A 20946-nucleotide genomic window follows, 5' to 3' on the forward strand; every position below is an offset into this window, starting at 1 on the left:
GGTGGTTGCTAAGCTCGCCCTGGCATCATGCAACGCCCTTCCAACGCCTTCCTGTTACGCGGAGGATCTCCGAGCCTACCAGCGTAGAGTGACCACGCTTCGCCATTTCAGGAAAGAGATGTCTCATAGCGTATCTCGACTGGCCCGGCACAACTTACCAATTACCTTAACAAGGCATACACGTGGTATCAGTAGGGTGAACCGCAGTCCCGCCGCGTATGACATCACCAGAAGTAAACACCGTGTACCTTTTGTGCATTCCTCCCGCCCAAGATCAACACATTTCGACCCACCGATCAAGACCATGGCTCGCATAGCGGTATTTGCTCACCATGACTTCACATGCTCGTATCTAATACTTTTTTTCTAGGAACAAAACCAGAAGATCAAAGAAGTCCTTCCTACGGTGAAAACCGAGGCGGAACAGATCGACCAGATCGCGAAGATAAGAGGATGGTTCCGCCCAAAGGAGGACAGCGCTTACTACCTGTTGATCCAAGAATTCCTCAACGAGCAGATCGACGCAAAGGAAGCGACGTCGCGCATTCTTGGGCCAATCGATGAGAAGATCAAAGACGCCAAACTCGACGATGTAGACTTCATGGACCTTTGGAAAAGCATCATTCACTCGGCAAAGCGATTGACTTTCCGTAATGGCGCACAGGTAAACCACAGCATGCTGGTCGACTTGGTCAGCGCCTTCAAGGAGCATTCCATACCGGGCAATGAGCAATACAACTACCTCTACCAGGAGATGACCGACTTCGGCATGGCCTGCCGCGAGGCTCTCAACGACTCTCCAGTAGCACATGGCGGCTACATCGACCGAGAAATTGAAGCCTGGGCGAATATGAACTTTTTCTTCGCCCTAGTGGCAGGCAAACACATCCACGACCTCTCCATGTACGCTCTCTTTGCACTACGAGAAGCACTCGAGACACCTGCTATCGACGACCCAATGTCGACCGCCAACCAAAAGTACGATGCCAACGTTCCTGCGGCTGTAGCCTGGATACTAGGCTACGGCCACGACCTCTTCCGCATGGAGAAAGACCTCACGCCCTCGGACCGCAAGCAAGGCAACCCAGGCCGCGGCGGCGAACTCTGGAAGGGAAAAGCCGAGTTCAGCAAGGAGAGATGGGCATTCTGGAAAGAACGTTTTGCAGCGATTTCAGACATGGAGGGCGTCAGTGAACAGACCAAGATTGATGCCAGAGACGCGATAGAGGGCATGGAGAGGAGCCAGACGTATGAGCACATGAGGTAACTATCTGTAGAACCTGGCAGTGCTAATGCGTAGCTATTAGATTTATGTTTGCAGAGGAGGTACGAAAGGAAGGAGATATCGAGCGGCTTGGAGGAGGATTTCGTCCGTTGGGACGAGGAGCTACGCGGCAGAAGAAGGAAAGGATAGTGGACTTGAAAGCTAAACACAGTGAGATTGTCGTCACATCATAAGCATACCTCCAGATACTAGATTATAGAACGATAGTCTTTTAACAGTCCGAATTGATTTCCGCTATATATATATCGTCCTCAACCTACGCCTTCGTGGTCGCACCTAGCGCCTCCACACCAGCATTCGCAACACTCAAATCCTGCTCCACGCTTCCTCCACTAACACCCACACCCCCAATCAAGATACCATCAACGTAAATGGGCACTCCACCCCCAAAAGCAATCAACCCGCCATTCGTATTCTGCACATCATACAGCGGCGCACCAGGCTGCACCGCCGCATACAAATCCGCACTCGCATACACGCCGTTGAACAAGACTGCCGTCCTCGCCTTCTTCTGGCTGATGTCAATGGAGCCCAGGAATGCATTGTCCATACGGTGGAAGGCGACGAGCAGGCCCGAAGGGTCGACTATTGCGATGTTTTCGGGTATCTGGAGCGCTGTTGCGTTGGCCGTGGCGCCTGTGATGATGGTTTGGGCTTGCGCGGCAGAGATGATGTGTCGCTGGGCGGGCGTCGTGCCGAGTCCGTTTGTCGTGTTCATGGTGGCGGCGGCGGAGCTGAGTGTGAGGAGACTTAGAGTAGTACTCAGGATGGTGGTGAGGAAACGCATTTTTGAATGGAAGAGGTGTGAGGATTGTTAAGGACAGGGCTGTGTCTATAGTCGGCAACTTGCAGTTTATCCTTCTGCTAACGTGGTGGGAAGATGTGGGTAAGGGAGACGTGGACAATGGTTGGAGATTTGAAATTCCCGTTCTTTCTTCTCTCGAACTTGCTCTGCCGTCCCGTCGTGTCCTTCACTACTTATACTAGGTACGTATACGTACTCTATCCGATTTGGTCGTCTTCTCCGACCAGAAACCTCTCTACTCCACTCCTGCCGTCTTTCATCTGCAGGTACGACCCGGACCTCGGTCTCGGATCAGGCCTCCCATGGCTGGCTTCCAGATTTTATGAAAAATCTCTCTTCCGCTGGCTTGGATTGATTGCTAACAATGGTGCATCCCAGTGTTGCGTGGTCGCGGCGGTCTAGTTGACCGGAGACAAAAGATTTCAGGGTGTAGTGTGCGGGGACATGCTCTCAAGTGGTGGGTCGTTTCCGCTCGTTAGGCTCGTTTGGGCATGGTGGTTGAGCATGGCGACCGGGCCGGACGTTTTAGCGTCGGATGCTAGGGACCGATCCGATGCTCCTGTCCCTTCGCCGTGGTTGTGCGGGCTGCGATAACTTGACTCGCACTGTGCGACGTGGGGCTCTACAGCATAGTGATAGTGAACGGCGNTGGCGTGAGGTGGGACGGGCTGCTGGTATTTGTGTTCTGTGGTGTCTGCTTGGGACTATCGGCGGGAACGAGGTGTCAAGATCGGGACGCGCGAAAGTAGTGCATTGTGAGCTATAAGTGGTATGGGTATCTCAAATCAAAGCTCAGAAATTGCAATGCACGTCGGTGACGTGCCGGGCCAGCCGGTCATCTGGCATTTCTCCTGCAGGCATATGCTCGATGCGCACATGGCAGAGTCGGCATTCCGGTTTCTTCTTACGCTTTAGTTGTACAAACTCAATCCACACAACTCGAAACATTTCGTCAATCTTCTCTCTTTCCTCTTCATCGTCAATCAATCCCAGCAGCCCACCAATCTTTTCTTGCATATTCTCAAAGTCTGTTTCTTTCTTTTGTGCAGTCTTGACCCATTCTCTGCAGATGGCGTTCTGTACATTAGCAACTTTGAAGCGCTTGAAGTTGCCCGTCATGATGGTCGAGAAGTGGGTTGCAAGTTCTGCCGCATAGTTCTCGAGATGATTCTGTTGCTCTTCCGCTGAATCCCAGAAGAGATTGAGAGACAGCCAAAGGTCCATGTTCCTTATACGGTACACGTATTGCGCGGCTGTAGCTATGAAGAAGCCGCATGATACAGAGGTAGCTGTATTGAATATCATGTGAGACCAGAACGGTGGAAAAAGAAGAGTTTGGCCTGGCTTCTGGATGACGAAAATACCATGTTGCAGTTCTGCGAGGATGCCCAGAGCAACACGGGAGGTGTTAGCAGCATGCATCTCCCCATATGCTTTGCGGAGGATGTCTAGGTTCGCCTGTAACGGAGGAAACGTAAGCCATACCTTCGAACCGGTCAAGAGCGTTGTGGAGAAATGATGGTCATGATATTCCAGCTCGAAAACCTCACCTGCAGGAGCGACCGTCAAGAGGAAGTCTGATTGACCTAGCATACCTTCACTTTCCCATCCCGGCACCCAGCGCCATGCCCGGTTGAAGGTAGGTGACTGCATGTGTACGACAGCACCAGGCTCAGAGTATGTCGGCGTTTGAATATTGTCAAGCAAATGCATGATGGCAGTTGCGTCGTCGTCTGGTGAGCCGCGTGAGGGTGCAAAACGAAAGTGATTTTCGCCTCCGATATCGTTCTTGATCGCATTCTCTACTGACGCGGGGCTAGGAAGCGAGCTAAGGGTGAATGGTAACTCTGTAGACAGATTTGGTGTATCCCATGGGGATGGGGCGAATACACCGTCTTTTTCTTTGCGAAAGTGCTTTAGTTCGTCCTCATTCAAGGAATGAACACGTCCGCGTTGGGCCATCTCAAAGGCGAAAGCTGCTCGATGGTCGACTTGATAGCGTTCAAGCTCGGCCATGACATCAACCAGGTCTTGGTTGTGTAGGTCAGAGCTAGTCGTGGCTGTATCTCCTGACACACACTGGGGTGTGGACGTTGTCATGACATGAAGGCTGCCGGAATTGAAGTTCAAATTGTTGTCTTCTAGCAACTGCAAATGATTAGTAGCGGTCGTGACAGCTACTCTACGTGCAGAGAAATCCATGACAAGTTGAGGCTCGTAAGATGATACCGGTGGTTACGATGGATGGATATTTCTCTTGGAGTGTTGACTGGCATAAGGCTGAGCTGTAAAATATGATTGCTTCGGGCCTCACATGACAAGTGAAGGTAGTTGTCGGTCAGTTAGTGCCACAGGTTCTTGGCGAGGTGATTCACCTGTGCCTTTTGTATCAGCGGTGTCGTAGCGGGGTTGCTGCTGCCTTGCGCCAGCCACGTCTGGTTCCTTGCCATTCAACACCATACTCATGTATAAGGTGGCGATGTTGTCGTCTACATCGTTCCTAGGGTATCAGCAGGACGCGTACGTTGACTGTGTTGACCAAAAAACGTTGGTATAGAAATGCATGAATATCATCTGGAATACTGAGGTCCTAACATGATGTGGAAGCGATGAGCTAGCACGGCGACCGAGCTTGTCCAGATACTGTAGGCTTCCTCGGTACGATGATAGAAAGAGAGAAACTCATGAAAGTACTTGTGGTGTTCGCGTGGGTGCAGACCATCTCGATGTCGCGCACCAGCCACCGCGCCAAACGCCAAGAGGCTAGCTCGGTCGGGCTTAGCCCGCCCACAGGTCTCAACACGGAGTTGCAATATTGAATTCGCGACTGACGACAACCCCACGACTAACACACAGGTATCACGCCAACACCGCCAACATGCGTACCTACGACGATTCCTTCAGCGGTCAAAAGATCTACCCGGGCAAGGTGCGTTATATTGCCCCTCCACGTCACGGCGCCCGCCACCCAGATGTCGAAATCCCGCCATCGCGACGGCAACAAGGCGGAGGATGATGGAACATGACAATCGGTCGGACATTTGCTGATGGAATCAACAGGGCAAGCTCTACATCCGTGGTGACAGCAAGATCTTCCGCTTCCAGAACGGAAAGACCGAGTCCCTGTTCCTCCAGCGCAAGAACCCTCGCAAGATTCACTGGACCACTCTCTACCGAAGGGCGCACAAGAAGGGTATCTCTGAGGTTAGTCGCTGCAGTTCATACACACGACACGCGCCGCTGGGAATGTTTGGAGAGGCAGCAGACTATGACATCAGTCTACACTGCGGACAGGCTTGACAAACACGCATTCTCAGCGGCCATCTCCTCTCAATTCCATCACGAGGCGCACTCGCTAATCACCTTCACCCAACAGGAAGTCGCCAAGAAGCGCACCCGCCGCACAGTCAAGCACCAGCGTGCCATCGTCGGTGCTTCCCTCGACGTGATCAAGGAGCGCCGCAGCCAACGTCCCGAGGCTCGTTCCGCTGCCCGCGCCGCCGCCGTCAAGGAGGGCAAGGAGAAGAAGGCCGCCGCCGAGTCAGCAAAGAAGGCTGAGAAGGCCAAGAACGCCGCCGCATCCGCACGAGGCAACGCCGCCAAGGTCAGCAAGCAGGGTGCCAAGGGTGCCGCACCAAAGGTGCAGGCAAGGACTCGTTAAGCTGGGTTCGATATGGCGTGCATAGTCTGGGTTATGGCTGGTTTTTCGGGATGACTCGGTGTTCTTTTACTCTCTTCCGATAAACATACCTACGGAAAATGGAATGAATGGAATGGCATCATGGCTTCTTCACTGACTCTTTGGCTTCGGTGTGCCGGGCTCTGTCCATGTTAGCGTCTGGCGCCATAGGGCAAATGCAATACCATGTCCTCACGAACACTGCGGAAGGGCTCGAATACCCATGTGTCTGTATAGTACGACAAAGGAACCTGGGCCGTCATGGCGACAGAGTCATGGTTATGTAGTATTGTCTGGATACATTTGCACATCCAGCCGATACAAGAAGTAATCCGACCACTAAGCATACCTAAGTATCTGAATGATCTATCCAGCGTGTAAATAGTGCTGCTGATGTCTAGCGTTTTATGAACTTGGGATGGAGAGGTGTGGAATGTCAGTGTTTGCTCACCGTTCGTTTGTTTAGCTCGGTGCATATCGAATGTTGCAACCTTCAACTCTTATGCTCTCACCTACCTCACTTCTACAGTACACTAATTCAATCATCATACTACTTCACGAGCTATCTACATCGTCAGCATGCTTTCAGATGATACCGTCGTACTCGCCGCTATCGCGGCGTTACTCATTATCGGTGTTGTCACCATCATCAAGATGCATGACCTGAGCTCTAGAGCTCTTGAAGATAAGGCGCATAACGGAGGCAAATTCCCTAGAGGTACTAGACACATCATACTGCCAGTCAATAATATGTTAACACTTAGCCGTTGATAGACGTCACCGCGGATCTGGCTAGTGCGCGTGCTCAAGGTCGCCCTGATCGTGGTAGCCACCAGCACATATGTCAAGGACTTCAGGCGGCTGGAGGATCTGTTTCGGTAGCATTCCTGGTAGTACCGATCTACCACAAGCTTTAAGTACGTGCACATACACTACAAAGGCTCTCAGATAGACTGATGCGACGTAGTAAAACATTGTCACCGTCTACAGCAATTAGGAGCCATGATACAGAAACAAGCAAGTCAGGATATATAGAGAGAGTATATAGCCTATGATATGACTAGTTTCGACTCCATACTACATGATTTCAACTAAGTCGTCTCATCAGGTGTGACGGTTTTGTTCGCGCCCACTAGAGAATCAGCGGCAGCGCGGAGTGAGTATGACTGTAACATTTCAGTCACGTTTCTGTGTTTTTGTGACAAGGCCAGGCTCAATGCTGTCTTCCCATTCTCCCCCCTCGTGTGGATATCGATTCCATCGGTAGCAAGTAGTAGCTCAACTATGCCTTCGTGCCCTTCGGATGCCGCCAGCATCAACGCCGATTCTCCCCGATCGTTGATCGCATTAAGATCAAATGTGCCAGTAGCAAGCAGTAGCTCAACTATCTCTCGATGCCCCCCGGACGCGGCCAGCATCAATGCCGACTCTCCGATCTTGGTCTTTGAGTTGACATCAACCCGGTCGGTGAAAAGTAGTAGTTGAAGTACGTCTTTGTCTCTATGCAATGCCGCTGCCAACAATGGCTCCCAATCCCCAGCGGGCACTCCATTAATTTCGGTTCTCTTGTCCTTGAGGAATAGTTTGATGATATCCATGTTTCCTTTCTTCAGGGCCCATATAAACGCTGTGCGCTTTTCACGGTCTTTCGTATTGACGGCAAGTTTGTCAATCTCCAGGAGCAGCCCAACAATATCTTTGTGTCCTTTTCTTACCGCCAAAGTAAGTGGCAGTAGCTCTTCTCCCGAACTGGCCTCACGTAGCATCAATTGATACCTGACTTTGACTCCCTTGTTGACATCAACGCCGGCTTCAAGCAGTATTTTAACAACGTCCTTGTCTCCACGATCTATCGCCCAAATCAGTGGCGTACCTATATCATATAGGAAGCTTCCATCCTGACCCTGAAGCACTTTAGTCCTCTGACATATCAGCTCAAGAAGTGTCAAACTCCCGTGCTTAGCAGCCCAGCGACAACGCCTGCCGAAGTCCCTATCCGCATCTCTTATTTCCGAGCATCGGGTCTGGATGAGATTTTCAGAGAGCTGATGAATACGATGACTTTTCCCCGAGACATCCCAGATATGATCTTGCCAGTGTATGTTTGCATAAGCGTAGAACGTAAACACGTGTTCTGGCTTGGGGTTTAGAGAGCCACGCGCTTCCGCGAGAGTCTTGCTCAGATCGAATGTAGGTTGCTTTCTAGATCCGAGAAGCTTCATTGCGAGTTGACGAGTAGTACTCGAAGATCCCATGGTGCTTTGCAGGATCTTCGAAGGTGCTGAATGTGCCATGATAGGACGTATTGCGGTCTTGGTCATCTGAGTTTCGAAGACACCGTACGCAAGATAAGTGATCACAATATCTGCCATCCTTATCCGTGCGTCATCGACAGTGAATCCAATATGCCTCGCATCGTCAAGGCCGTGCAAGAAATATTGCTTGACGCTGTGGTGTACAACTCGGACAGTTGACTCTTCTTCATCAACTGTCAGAAGACACCCACAGCAAGCTAACGCTGAATGAACATCGTTCAACATTTTGGACGGATCCCAGGTTGTGTCGCCAGGAGTAACACTCAGGGCTTCTCTTAACTCGCTAGTAGTCAATGGCCGGCATGCTGCCAGCACCAGCTGTAGCGTCTTTGCTTGAAGGGGTCGGTCAAGACTCCCCGACTTCCACAATATCCGTGCAAACGTCTGTGAGATATTCTTAGGTAGATCCGTCAGTGCTTCACGAATATCGTGGTCGGTCTTCATACTACACAAAGACCGGATCTGAAGAGCCGCCCAAAGAAACATTCCTTGTGAACCAGCTATGAGCGCATCCTGTATTTCGATGATCAGAGTTGCATCTCCAATTGTCAGCAGCTCTTGGTCCAAACAACGACGCAAATCGGCTTCAATGAAGGCGTCAATATCGGGGTTCTTCTCTGGCAACGGAATGATGCGAGTGGACAAGAGGTGATGCGTAATTGACTGCAGACCGTTGTTCGGCTCCTCGCGAAACGAAGCACAAATCAGGACGTTAAGGTTCTCTTGGATCGATCCCATTGCTTGCACTAGCACCCTTCTCTCTTCGTCGTCGCATTCGTCTAGCCCATCTATGACAAAGAACGCTTTATGATCAGGGGGGTAGCCTTGTAAGATGAGTCCTAGTATCTTGTCGGTGTCACCGGTAGTGTGAGTATCTCCGCAGATTTCCGAGAGTATGTCAAGATCATCGATGGTCCGTAGCAACTGCCGCGCTAGCGAACCCAGAACTACGCGTGCTTGCAGACTTTCTGGAACATCGTGTCTGCAGAAGAAGTACGTTATCAGTGGTCGTTCTTTCTTAGTGGAGAGGTTGAGGTCGTCTACAATATTTGCCAGGAGTACGGATTTGCCAGATCCCAGCTTGCCTGTACATATTATTGTGGAAGAATGCGAAGAATCTCTCCACTGTTCGTATTCCGCAAAATTTGTATAAAGCGACGTGTTTCCGGCCTTCCTCGTTTGCTTCCACACTATTTCGTGGTCGTATGTAGAGCAGAAGTCAAGCACTCGGTTCTTAGTAGCAAACTTCTGCTGTTGCGATGCAGATTTGAACATTGATCGAGATAGAGCCCTGAAACCAGAACTCTCTTGGGCTTCGTTCAATTGCATTTCATTTGCGATCCACAATGCCCACTTGTCAAGATCGGTCCGAAATGCTTTCAAGTCTCCATCGTTCAAGGAAGATGTGAATTGTTGGAGTGCTGATTTCTGTCCGAACTTAAACAAGTAACGGCAAAGTGCGACGACTACAATGAAGTATTCGGAGAGGTACGATTGTAATTTTGTTGATTGAGGATACAACACGCTTATCGCTTGGTGGCGCGGAGTGGATCGTCCGATGTCCATAAATATCGACGATAGCTTGTCTACGTAGTTGGACAAGCTCACAATCGACTGCGCTCTATTAGTATCCGATTGCGACTATAATACAACAGAGAGATACCGACCAATAAAGACATTCGCACCAATGTCCAGACACCACACGCTATCAGGTTCTGTGAACCTCCAACCACGACGTCGCCAAGAGCAGCAAACTGCTGGACTCCCTGGAGGAAGTTTGTGAAGCGTGGGCCGAAACACTGACCACTATACTTCTTCGACATGCGACGATCTACTTCGGCCGTCAGCCGCATGACATCGCTCGGAGTTGGTGCCACCGAAAGCGACTGCGATCTCAGCGTGCGAAACCTAGACTTCTGCTCATTGGTCAGGTCGGCTTCGAACTCGGAGAGTGCCTGAGCGAGGCGGATATCAGGCTTGAGCGACGAAGCCTTGGTTAGAGCTTTAGACATGACTGTCGCCGTTGAGCTGGAATAAGAGGGTCATAAAGTGACCGCGCATTACCAGACCGGTCTGCGGTTAGGAGAAAAGCACGAGAATAGCCTGACTTGTGATTGGAGGTTGCGGTGGGGTTCGGATCGAATGCATAAGACGGCAGTAATCTGCAGAATGCGAAGCTGTAACACAATCTGATACGAGAATCTCTGTTGAATCTTACATGAAAGAAAAAGTAGCCAGTGCAAAGATGAAAGCAGGCTAAGACGCCAGCCATCGAACTGAATACCAGTCTAGGTGCTGCGCACAAGGCTGAGCCTGGCTGCGCATCTCAGCCGCAACCCCACTTTTTTCTCGGATTCGCATCGTTGATGATATTGGTCACTGTTGACTGTCCCACGAGCATTTCTTCTTTCAAAGAGAACGCTGTTAGAGTGAAAACAGATAAAATGCAAGCGAAAGAGTTGATGAGAACATCAGAGCTGCCTGTCCCTGATCGCGTCAGGCTAGAAAGAGGCTAGCGCAATCACGTGGGGATGACGCGATGACTCTCCCGAGGTCGAATCCTTTGACAGCACGACACGCGGCGACGGAGTATGGTGACTATACTCCTACAGAGTGAAATGCAGCCCTATGTATGTAAGCTCGGTGGCTTCGGCGACACAAAAGATTGTAAAACCTGACTAGCCTACCTAGGTACTCCCACGTTAAGCGTCACCTCCACATCGGGCACTACACCCACGTTGGGTAGTACCCTACATTCGGCCATAATCAGAGATCTTCACGCCCTACAACGGTTTGCGCCTTTCTGCGATCGAGGGATCCTTGAGCAAAAACCGTGCGCGTAAGCACCATCTTTGTGGCGTCCGCGGCTTCCGGAAGTACCGCATTCGAGATACCGGCAGTCGTCACACCCAAGAATTCTGCTTAGGTCAGGCCGTTCGAGTTTGGTACATCCGGGAGACGGGTAATTTCCGAGAGCATCTGCTGCTCCTGTTGCGAACGGCGAGCTAGCTTCACGCGGTAGTGATGAACTGCTTGTCTTCCCCACATGTGGTATGATGGTCGCTGAAGGTTGAGAAATCAATTCACCGGCGGTGTAGTACAACGGCCGTAAGCTTGATCATGGTAGCTGCGATCGAGGGAGTTCCCTTGAGGTGATTTACGCGGTAGCCGCACGCCGGCGGCCATCATGCTACCCTACAGGTGCTTCTTGGTGGGGACCCTGAACCATACCATACTGACTGTTGGATGCAGGATCAGACAGAACAAAGTTCAACACACTGTGCAGATCGAATAGAAAGACCATGTTCTCTGCAGGAAACGCGATCTCATCTTTATTACGCAACTCTTCCGAGTCGCCATCGGGAAACTCGTGTCGACTTAGGTGACGTTTGCTGACTGTCCGGAAGGCGCTGCCTTGCTAGGAACTATTTCTTTCCAAATCCGTGGTCTTATGCGGTACGTGCGTGCGAGGCCTGGGGTACGTACATCCCGAAGTATTGCCCACTGGTTCAAAGTATTCACAGTCACGATGCAAATAGTACATGGAAGCAAAAGCTAGTGCCAAAAAGACGTAGGGAGTAGTTCTTCGGGCCGACCTCCTATGTAATACGCCTTGCCGAGCAAACCTAATTTATGACAAGCATCTGTAGCGCGACGCGGGTACCGTGCTCCCGATCCGCAGCGCCACGAAGAGCCTCAGTTATTGCGTATCATGACTTCTTTCATTTGCGCTCGTACCGAAAGGCGTTCGACATGTCGGCACCATGAATACTGGCAAAGCAGAGGTGCTTTGCCACTACACGATCGTGTGATATTCAACACATAATTTAAAGCACTCTTATAACCTCGTTGAGTCCAGCTCCGCTCGCTGACATAAAAGACCTTGGTCTCTTCGTTCGAGAGGTGCCGATCATCTCTATTGTTGTTGCAGAAAACTGGAGAAACCTCGAATCATCCGCACCCATAGCCCGGAACTCGTTCTCTAGTAAATGTGGCCCATCGAAATATTATCCCGAGAATCACACGGTCAGGTAATACGCCCAAGAACTTCTCCACAGACGTGAGGAGGTCCTGGAAAGTGATTAACGCCAAGGTCAGAACTAATCATCCAAGCCTCCATGCCCAGAATTTGATCTACAGTATAGTGGCAGTATGCTCGCATACGTTCAAAGGACTACCTAATATCTTCACGAAACGACTGCCTACTTCTCCTACCTCTCCAATTACAAATTTCTTCTATGTTACTCATCTCTCCTATCCTTCCTACTGTAGACGTGCAGGAGGCTGACTGAATCGCGTCAAGTGGGTTCTGGTGCTCGACTTTCTAGTAAGGCCGCGTAGTGCTTATGGTGGTAAGCGAGGTGAACAAGCCTAGCAGTGCAACACTGGTACTCATGATTAACTCATTTGGGAAATCGAAACGTTCATCTTCCAAACCACAATACGAGATGCGGCCGCCAAGTGTCACGGAGTTGCAGTCCTGGCTCGTCTCAAGCAGTATGTATCGATCAGATTGTGCAGTCTATCAGTTATAGGCACGACTTTGGACTGGGTGTACAGCACTTCATGCCTATTCGGACTGTCAACCGATTGAAACAAGGCTGAAGGACGAGGTAGAGCTATGCATATAGGACTCACTCAACTCAGGATACATTCGTGGTAGCGATCATAAGACACCACGGCGAAATTCCAGGTGATCTCTCCGCGCTGCTTGTAAGAGCGGTGTCAACTCTCTCGTACACCCAGGGTATGAAAACGATCGTGGAAGTTGAAGGCGATGCTCCGGAAATGACCACGCACCACGGTGCTTCAGAATCGGTCCTCTACGCTCGTCGACTTGCCCTCGATCGAGATGCCTACGTTGATGGAATGTCTATATAAGACCTCACAGTTCACTTCTTCTCAACCCATCACAGCAATCAGCTTCAGTCACTCATTACCACACTCTCTTTACCAAACCCACACTCCTTCAGATCTCTCGATTATCCCAACCATCTCCAAAATGCACTTCAACTTCTCTACCATTGCCGTGGTCCTCGCCGCCATGAGGTATGCGACATCCATATTTCATCCCTTACCTCGCTAACCCATTGAACAGCGTCGCCGTCGAGGCTGCCCCCAAGGGAGGACGCGGCCGTGCGAGGGTCAAGCAGGGTGCCAAAGACCACGCCGGCGACGTCGCTGGTGGTATCGTCACTGGCGCTGGATTCATCCCATCGACTGCTGGCAAGTAAGTCTAACGCCCAACCATCTCCTGCAGCAATTTCGAAGCTGACGGTACGACTCAGGCACGTGATGCACAACTGCTGCATCAACTCCGGCGGCTGGACATACAACCCGGACGCTGTCGAGCTTACCAAGAAGGTGTGCAAGAACTTCACATCCGCCCAGTGGTACAACAACGCTTGCACCGAGGCCGCGGGTTCTGAACCCATCTCTGGTGACTCTTTCTACTCCGCTTGCAAGGCCGCGAAGCCCGATGGCGGCGACAACGTCGGCGCTGGCTACCGCGCTACTTGCTAAGCGGCCAGTGCGGTTGCACATTCGCGACGAGCCGCATTGTTCATCGATGGGAGAACTTGAAGAGATGATTCAAGAGATAATGAGGCTGGCGGGTTAACTTTCAATTCACTCCTTATGCTACTCTGTGGAGTGGATATCTATCTTTATCTGTAGTACTTAATATTAGGCGTTGTTCCGGAAAACTTTGAGTTGACTTTTGCGTGCGAGTGAAGATCTTGGGTGATCATGTAGAGATAACTCTATCACATGCTGACCATGGAACATCATCAAAGAGCTGATGGTGTTCATAAGATAACGCTAACACAGTGACCTTGAGGCGATCAAGTCACCAGTGTTCCGTCTTCTCTTAGCATCTTTTCAAAGCCTCAGCCAGGAGGATCAAGATGTCACAAGCAATACAACCAGAAGAAAGCAGAAGCGTTCAGATATGATCATAGTATTATTATCCTCCACATTACCCAGTATCTCTCTAATCTCAACTCAAGTCCTATAAAACGCCTCGTAATCCCAGTGGTATATGCGCATCCCAAAAATCACTTTTTGTTTCACCCGTCCCCAGGGTATTTGCGCGTCCCAATATCCCCAAAAAAATTCACTTTTGTTGGCCCGTTTCCCATTATTACAACATCCCCGGATCTTCTTTCCCCCTTAAGGAGCTCACTTCGCAAGGTCGCTTCCTAGTTGTGAGGAGCGCCGTAGGTGTGCTCGTAAGCATTGCTGACGCTCCTGTGGTGCTCAACAATCCTGTTCTTGAGTCCCTTCCAGGCCTTCTGGTAGTTCCTGGGTCCCTCCTGCGCAGCCTCCTTCTCCTCGAAAGTAGCAGGCGCAGCACCGGCGCTCTTCCTGGATGCCTCGCCGCTCTGCCTCGGGCTGCTCGCAGTAGATGATGAGCGAGATGCGGAGGGAGAGAAGCTGGGGCTGTAGTAGACGGCAAAGGCAGAGTTCATCTCTTGGTGGTGCTTCTTGAGGGCTTTCCAGGCCTTGGACGCGTTTGTGGGGTTGCGCTGTTGGCTGGAGGTGGTGGAGGGGTTGCGGGAGGTTTGTGTGGAAGATGCCGGGCTGGTATAGGTAGATACGGAGCCGCCGTAGTAGGCGTTGCAGGCAGCGTTGATGCTCTCGTGGTGGGCCTTTGCGTGAGCCGCGACGGAGGAGAGGAAGTTGGGCATTTTGATGGTTGTGGTGGTTGTTTGTGTTGGAGTGTTGATCGATGTGATGTTAATGCTTGAGATGCGATCGAAGATTGGTAGTAGTGGTAGTAGTAGTTGCTTTGCTTGTAGTATGCTTTACTGTGCTGATGTCCTTCATCCTCACGTACCCACCATCCCCTTTATACTCCCCCAGCCCATCCCCCAGAATATTCTCTATGACACTTGCCAAGCATCACCGGTCACACCTTACATTCAAAACTCTTCGCCAAAATTCTAACAGACCACACCGTTGCGCACGCCCTGCACCTGTCGACGACACGATCGTGAGATTCTGTGGCGTCCGCCGCTCTGATTGGCCACAGGGCTGACAAACCCATAGAATTCCTGTCATCGAACACCTTAACAGGGCGTGAGAGGGTCCGTGCCAACAGCATTATGACCACCAGGTGTCCACGCCCTACCATGGTGCGTCTTTTCCGAAGGCGCGCCGGATCGTTTCCCGTCGGCGGCTAATTTCGTCAGGGCGCATCGTGTGTGTAAAGGCGCGGTGATGAGTTTTCGGTTCGTGTCCTCCAAAGGCAGTCTTCTAGCAGCTAACGGCATGGCGGGGGAAAATTCTGTTATTGGCTGCCACGCTTCGTCGCACCACGCTGTGTACCTGATCCACGCAGGGCCTTTCCCGCCGCCCAGTTGCCCGTCGGATGCCAAGTTTGCTTCTGTGCTTTTGGGCTAGACTCTGCTGTTGCACTGGGAGTGGATGTTTGTACGTAAAGTCGCTGTTTTACCTTGTGCGACATGTCCGTTAACTGTTAGAAGAATGCCTTTGGAGGTTTGGCGACGAAAATTTGATGTTTGGTGAGGGCGCGCCCGCGTGACGACGATGTGGTCGGTGTGGATAGGGGGTGATGATGTGACAGCAGGTGAGTGATTTTCGGCAAGCTCACGATCGTGTTCACAGATCCTTCTCGATGGCACAAGCTGTCATCTGACTGTCGTGATCGTGAGTCTTGCGACGTGCGACAGACGATGACTCTGCATTCATCAGCTACAATACTACGCGCATTACGCAGCGTCAGCGACCCAGCGCTGTCTACATCAACGTGGAACTGTCGCAAACATCAGCATGATACGAGCTTACGTTTGTCACCAAATGGCCGACCGACGATGCAGCGCAGGTTTCGTATTCTTAGTAAAGACTCGCAAACCAGACGCCACCAATGCAAAGACAAGTCTATTACGCAAACATCTATAAATTCAATGCGGAGGAATACACGACCCTATTCATAGTCGGATTGCGAGAATCCCCATACCCCACCAGACCAGCAACAGCAAGCCTGCCGGCCAGCTTCCCGCAATCGTACCATGAGCTCGTACCGTACCAGCGATAACCGGGCCTCCTGTGGGGTACAAATAGCCGTTCGATTGCCCGTGATAGCTTCCTCCACTTACACCGCACCCTGTTCCCAACGGATCTGGTTCCCTCGTCAATGTGGCGATTGTAGTAATGGGTTGAAGGGTTCTCGTAGCTCCTTGTACGACTACAGCAGTTCCGCTATGATCTAGGCTCAGCGTCGTGCCGTTTACAGTGACGGGGGCGCCGCCTGGAACAAGAGTTGTACCAGGACCCATCACAATGTAGCCAGCACGATTTGGTGTGTAGACATGATTTTCGTAAGTTAAAGCAGCTGCGACTGTGGTATATACGTTGCCAAAGATCGGCGTGATACTGGTCGTTCTTCCGTTGACGATGAGCGCTGTCGCGGAAGATGCGAGGGCAAGTGTTGTGCCAGATATCGTAAGTCGTTCGCCTCCAGGAAGAAGAGTTTGACCTGCGATCACGTACTGTGTCTGCGAATTTGGTGCGATAGTTTTGGTACCAATAGTGAGTATTGGTGGAAGTGGTATCGGTGGTTGCGAGACGGGCACATCTGTAGTTGCGGACTGGAAAGGCAGCAACGAGATGATGGTAGTACCAACGACGATCTTGGTCTTGCCATCTGAGGTCTCGATCGCCACAGGCGTGTCTCCAATAGTAACGGTGTCGCCAGGCGTCAGAGTAAGAGAACCCCCTACTACAAAACCACCACCGCTTGGGTCTTGATTGACGACAATGTCGGACGCACCAGCCGATATCGTTATCTGCGGAGGTCTTTCCGTGGTTGCTTGCGCAGTCGCTTCTTGGATCGTAGAGCCATGTTGTTCTCCGACAGGGGTATCAAGCCACCCTGTTGCAGGTATCTCATATACTGGCGAACATCCTCTGCACGGCCGTGTAGAACTGAAGTTGGGCTCGGGGATCTCATGATGGCCATTCGGGTCTCCGACCTCCGTCACGGCTGGTGGGATTGGTCTTAGGCCTTGAAACGTCGATATCATTGGTAGCGTCCCTGTAGCATTTCCTTGAGACGAGGTTAATATGGTTGTCACATCTGTTAGCGATGCGTATGGCGGGTTGAGTGCTACGACTGAGTTTGGAAAAGGCGCTGTTGTGACGATAACGGGTGAAGGTACCGTCAGAGCTATAGGCCCTGATGTGGAGGACAGACTGCTGAGGGTAGACTGAGTTGGCCGCGAAGGTATCAAGTTAAGAGGGCGTGATCGGACAGCCGGCGGAGGCGCAGCATTTGTTGATGTACCAGAGTTGGAGTCTAGGAGGTAACACACGTTTCGTCAGTCATTGAAAACCGGTGTTCGTCAATGCAACTCACTTGGCTCCAATATCATTGAGTTCAGGCTTCCCGCTGCCGCTGCCGATCCATGGTCGGGTAGTTCTTTCTCAGGTTAGCACAACAGGTTTTTGTTTTTACGACCACCAACGTCTGGCACCCTACCCGCTGATGGTAGTGCAGATGTAACACCTATCCAAATAGCGCCGAGGCACAACAAATGGTACGATGGGAAATTGATAGCAGAGCAGGTGATGCGCATGGCAGTCTTTGGAGACGGATACCATAGGGTCGTAATGCGGGAATAGTAACCACGAGAAGCAGGAAATCTGCAGCCTTACATTTCATCCAGGTGACAGCCCTTCTCAATACTTGATACGGAATCTGAGCAAGCATAGAAAGAATATGAATCGTAAATCTCCGCGTTCTACATATACCGAGGAAGTGGCCGGTGACTGAGATAAAGACTGGAAGAGTGGTACACAGCATCTACTTAGATTGCTATTGATTAGACTTTCATAGAAGCTGGGGTCGTTATTGTGCCGATTGGAAACGCCCGAGTGTGGAGATGGCTTTACCCGGAGCGGGAACGCGATACTATACGTCAGCTGGACGTTGGCCAGCGGTTGGTTCCTTCTAGGTAGCTTAGCGAGCCTTGACCCTTGTCCAACACTCGACTCTGCTGCAAAGCTGACAACGTTCCCCCATGAACGAACGAGTCGCAATTGCGCAGGTCTTGGTAAATGTCCACAACCAGGTCGAACGGATTCCAGAAGCAGGGATCATGAAGAAATGCCATGTGGTCGACCAGGGCGCCAATTCATAAGTGATGTATGCTGTCTTCAGTGCGTCCGACATCTCATGATCATCTCGACATGACAGGAGCTAAGCATAGATGGTTAGTCCTGTTCCATGGTACTAGTGCGTACCTACGATCTACAGTCTAATGCTTTTTGTGCAAGCTTTCTCGACGACGAACTAAATGTCCTTTTGAAAACTTAAACGCAGTCAATGAACATCCAATGCAAACACGACTTGTCGACACAGCATTGGGTTTGCGGAGAGACCATGCGAAGCGCTCAGGACGGGTGGCGTGAACGACATTCACCCGGATCCATACAGGCGGCAATCCTCCCATGCAAAACCGGACACACATGGTAAAGATGTGTAGAGTATGTTTCCAGGCGCTCGCTAGAAACGTCCCTCGCGGCAACCCACAAATCACCGGACCTGCATTCGTCGGCGTGCCCTGGGCTTGATACTATCTGGGCACGGAAAGGTCTTTGGAGACTTGATGTTTTGATCATGCGGCCGCTTTCACGGGTGATAGCGGAAGGTTCATGCGTGTAGCCGGCGTATGCCTCGCTCCCGATGTCGCTCCGAGCTTTCGCATAAGGAGTTATGTTGGTATGTTGAATCGGGGGGTGTTGTTTGGACCATCGGCGTTAAGGTTTCTTTTGCCAAATCCAAAATTTCGTATAGCGGGAACAAAGACGATGAAGGGCGTTTATGATTGGCCTTGGGGACCAGAGGCCGCTGATCTGACCTACTTGGAGATGACAGCATCGACAACAGCTCCTTCAACTGGTCGGTTGCCGCGTTTCGGTATACAACAAGAAGAATTGGTGAGATCAGCAGCATCAGTAAATATCGAGAAAGATACAACCTTAGCGTGCCACGTGCGGTTAGCAGCTGCGACACCCCGAGATCAATGTAGAAAATTGCAAAGCAGCAATCCGGCATAGCGATTTATTGCAGAGCTCTTCATGATCAGGAAGGTACTGCCCGCCCAGTTGGTGGCTCCCGACTGATACATGGCTAGGCCATTGGGTTGCAGTCCAGTGAGCATCTCAGGCTGCTATCCTGATGCTGTAGTCATGCCACCAATCGTAGGATGCGATGCCGCTTGGACAACAAGAAACAGAGGTTCCTGTGCCGCAGCTGCATCTTTCTTGATTTTCATCGACGCGTTATCTGTGACGATGTTGCTGGCAGTAATAGGTGAGGGCTGGTGATGGTCCGACTTATCGATGGGGGCAGCGGAGCGCGACTGCCCACCACATGCTCGCTTACTGCTAGCGTCCCTTGGCACCAACGCAGCTGCGAAAATGAGTTTCGCGAATTTCCTCTTCGTCTTCTGACAAGCGCCAACTAACCCCACGACAACACAGATTGCACCAGGAGACCCGACATCAGGTACGCTCTACAGAACACGCTCTACTCGAATACTCGGAGCCGTTCAGCATTGCGACACTCGAAGCTGCCCCGCGACTGGTCCGCCGCCGTCAGACGAAGTGTATGGTCGCACGCGAGCCGCTCGATATCTATACTTCTACACCTGGCTATACAAGGCGGGGGACTCTGCGGGCAGTGGGAGCAATGCTGCGGCTTCGCCCAACTGCAATTGAGGACAAAGGCTAATTTGATTGTGTGGGACAGCGTCTTCTGAACAACCGCAATCATGGGGTATCTATTCTTCCCTCACCCTCAGTCTTGTACAAGCACTAACACCCGCCAGTATCTCACGAGACTCTCGCCACAAGCGTTCCGCGTCCGGTGCGAAGCGCGCATACTACCGCAAGAAGAGGTATGCATAACCCGATCGCTTCTCTAGTCATGTCTAACATGGCTTCAGGGCTTTCGAGAAGGGCCGCCAGCCTGCCAACACTCGTATTGGCACAAAGCGTGTTCATCTTGTCCGCACCCGTGGCGGCAACCGCAAGTTCCGTGCCCTTCGTCTCGAAGCCGGCAACTTCTCCTGGGGCTCCGAGGGCATCGCCAAGAAGACCCGTGTCATCGGTGTCGTCTACCACCCCTCCAACAACGAGCTCGTCCGTACCAACACCCTGACCCGCTCCGCTATCGTCCAGATCGATGCCGCTCCCTTCCGACAATGGTACGAGGCCCACTACGGCTCTTCGCTCGGCCGCAGGAGGCAGGTCAAGGCCGGTGAGAAGGAGGAGGACAAGAAGAAGTCCAACTCGGTCACCAAGAAGCAGGCCGACCGCTTGAAGAACGGAGGAAAGATTGAGAACGCTGTTGAGAAGCAGTTCGAGGCCGGTCGTCTGTACGCCGCTGTCTCTTCCCGTCCCGGCCAGAGCGGTCGCTGCGACGGCTACATCCTCGAGGGTGAGGAGCTTGCTTTCTACCAGCGTCTCCTCAGGAAGTAGAGGTGATATTTGGGGCTTCTTCGGTGCATTGGTCAGGTCAAAATGGGTGTTTAGTCATGTATCTGGTCTGCATAGTCGCGGGACACTGAATGCACGAGGCATCATAACGCCACTTCTCTAGATACCACGAGACTACGATGAAATGGGTTTCAAATGTTCATGTGGAGTCTTTTTTCCTTTCCGTCCATCTTGCTACCACTGCACATCATTCATCGGTCCAACATCACGAAGCTGACATACCATATCAACATATTTTCCTCATCGTCGCTCTCACGTCGTTCAAGTATGATTACTGAAGTAGGAATTTTATACAAAGTGCGCTATTAATCATCATCATCATCGCTATGCATAACTT

General features: G+C 51.4%; 9 protein-coding genes across 9 annotated transcripts; 4 read left to right on the top strand and 5 right to left on the bottom strand.

Moving 5' to 3' along the window:
* Positions 1-304: 304 nt before the first annotated feature.
* Positions 305-1458, top strand: AA0111_g10074 (hypothetical protein; the record flags this gene model as incomplete). Its single annotated transcript, XM_028643783.1, has 3 exons — positions 305-319; positions 371-1263; positions 1308-1458. 3 exons carry the CDS (start codon positions 305-307, stop codon positions 1456-1458), a joined length of 1059 nt encoding a protein of 352 aa, XP_028502308.1.
* An 83-nt stretch (positions 1459-1541) lies between these two features.
* Positions 1542-2072, bottom strand: AA0111_g10075 (hypothetical protein; the record flags this gene model as incomplete). The annotated part of the gene is made up of 1 exon (XM_028643784.1): positions 1542-2072. One exon carries the CDS (start codon positions 2070-2072, stop codon positions 1542-1544), a length of 531 nt encoding a protein of 176 aa, XP_028502323.1.
* Positions 2073-2882: 810 nt separating this feature from the next.
* AA0111_g10076 (hypothetical protein) lies at positions 2883-4292 on the bottom strand (the record flags this gene model as incomplete). Its single annotated transcript, XM_028643785.1, has 1 exon — positions 2883-4292. The coding sequence occupies one exon, from the start codon at positions 4290-4292 to the stop codon at positions 2883-2885; it is 1410 nt and encodes a 469-aa protein (XP_028502307.1).
* A 676-nt stretch (positions 4293-4968) lies between these two features.
* Positions 4969-5751, top strand: AA0111_g10077 (hypothetical protein; the record flags this gene model as incomplete). Its single annotated transcript, XM_028643786.1, has 3 exons — positions 4969-5019; positions 5151-5294; positions 5467-5751. The coding sequence occupies 3 exons, from the start codon at positions 4969-4971 to the stop codon at positions 5749-5751; spliced, it is 480 nt and encodes a 159-aa protein (XP_028502322.1).
* Positions 5752-6860: 1109 nt separating this feature from the next.
* AA0111_g10078 (hypothetical protein) lies at positions 6861-10096 on the bottom strand (the record flags this gene model as incomplete). Its single annotated transcript, XM_028643787.1, has 2 exons — positions 6861-9698; positions 9752-10096. The coding sequence occupies 2 exons, from the start codon at positions 10094-10096 to the stop codon at positions 6861-6863; spliced, it is 3183 nt and encodes a 1060-aa protein (XP_028502309.1).
* Positions 10097-13086: 2990 nt separating this feature from the next.
* On the top strand, positions 13087-13607 carry AA0111_g10079 (hypothetical protein; the record flags this gene model as incomplete). Its single annotated transcript, XM_028643788.1, has 3 exons — positions 13087-13133; positions 13183-13314; positions 13373-13607. 3 exons carry the CDS (start codon positions 13087-13089, stop codon positions 13605-13607), a joined length of 414 nt encoding a protein of 137 aa, XP_028502327.1.
* Positions 13608-14284: 677 nt separating this feature from the next.
* On the bottom strand, positions 14285-14773 carry AA0111_g10080 (hypothetical protein; the record flags this gene model as incomplete). The annotated part of the gene is made up of 1 exon (XM_028643790.1): positions 14285-14773. The coding sequence occupies one exon, from the start codon at positions 14771-14773 to the stop codon at positions 14285-14287; it is 489 nt and encodes a 162-aa protein (XP_028502258.1).
* A 1263-nt stretch (positions 14774-16036) lies between these two features.
* On the bottom strand, positions 16037-17131 carry AA0111_g10081 (hypothetical protein; the record flags this gene model as incomplete). Its single annotated transcript, XM_028643791.1, has 1 exon — positions 16037-17131. One exon carries the CDS (start codon positions 17129-17131, stop codon positions 16037-16039), a length of 1095 nt encoding a protein of 364 aa, XP_028502259.1.
* A 2751-nt stretch (positions 17132-19882) lies between these two features.
* Positions 19883-20591, top strand: AA0111_g10082 (40S ribosomal protein; the record flags this gene model as incomplete). The annotated part of the gene is made up of 3 exons (XM_028643792.1): positions 19883-19887; positions 19940-20008; positions 20057-20591. 3 exons carry the CDS (start codon positions 19883-19885, stop codon positions 20589-20591), a joined length of 609 nt encoding a protein of 202 aa, XP_028502256.1.
* Positions 20592-20946: the final 355 nt, after the last annotated feature.

This window comes from Alternaria arborescens (genome assembly GCF_004154835.1).
Source record: "Alternaria arborescens strain FERA 675 chromosome Unknown contig_32, whole genome shotgun sequence".
Taxonomy (NCBI): Eukaryota; Fungi; Ascomycota; class Dothideomycetes; order Pleosporales; family Pleosporaceae; genus Alternaria; species Alternaria arborescens.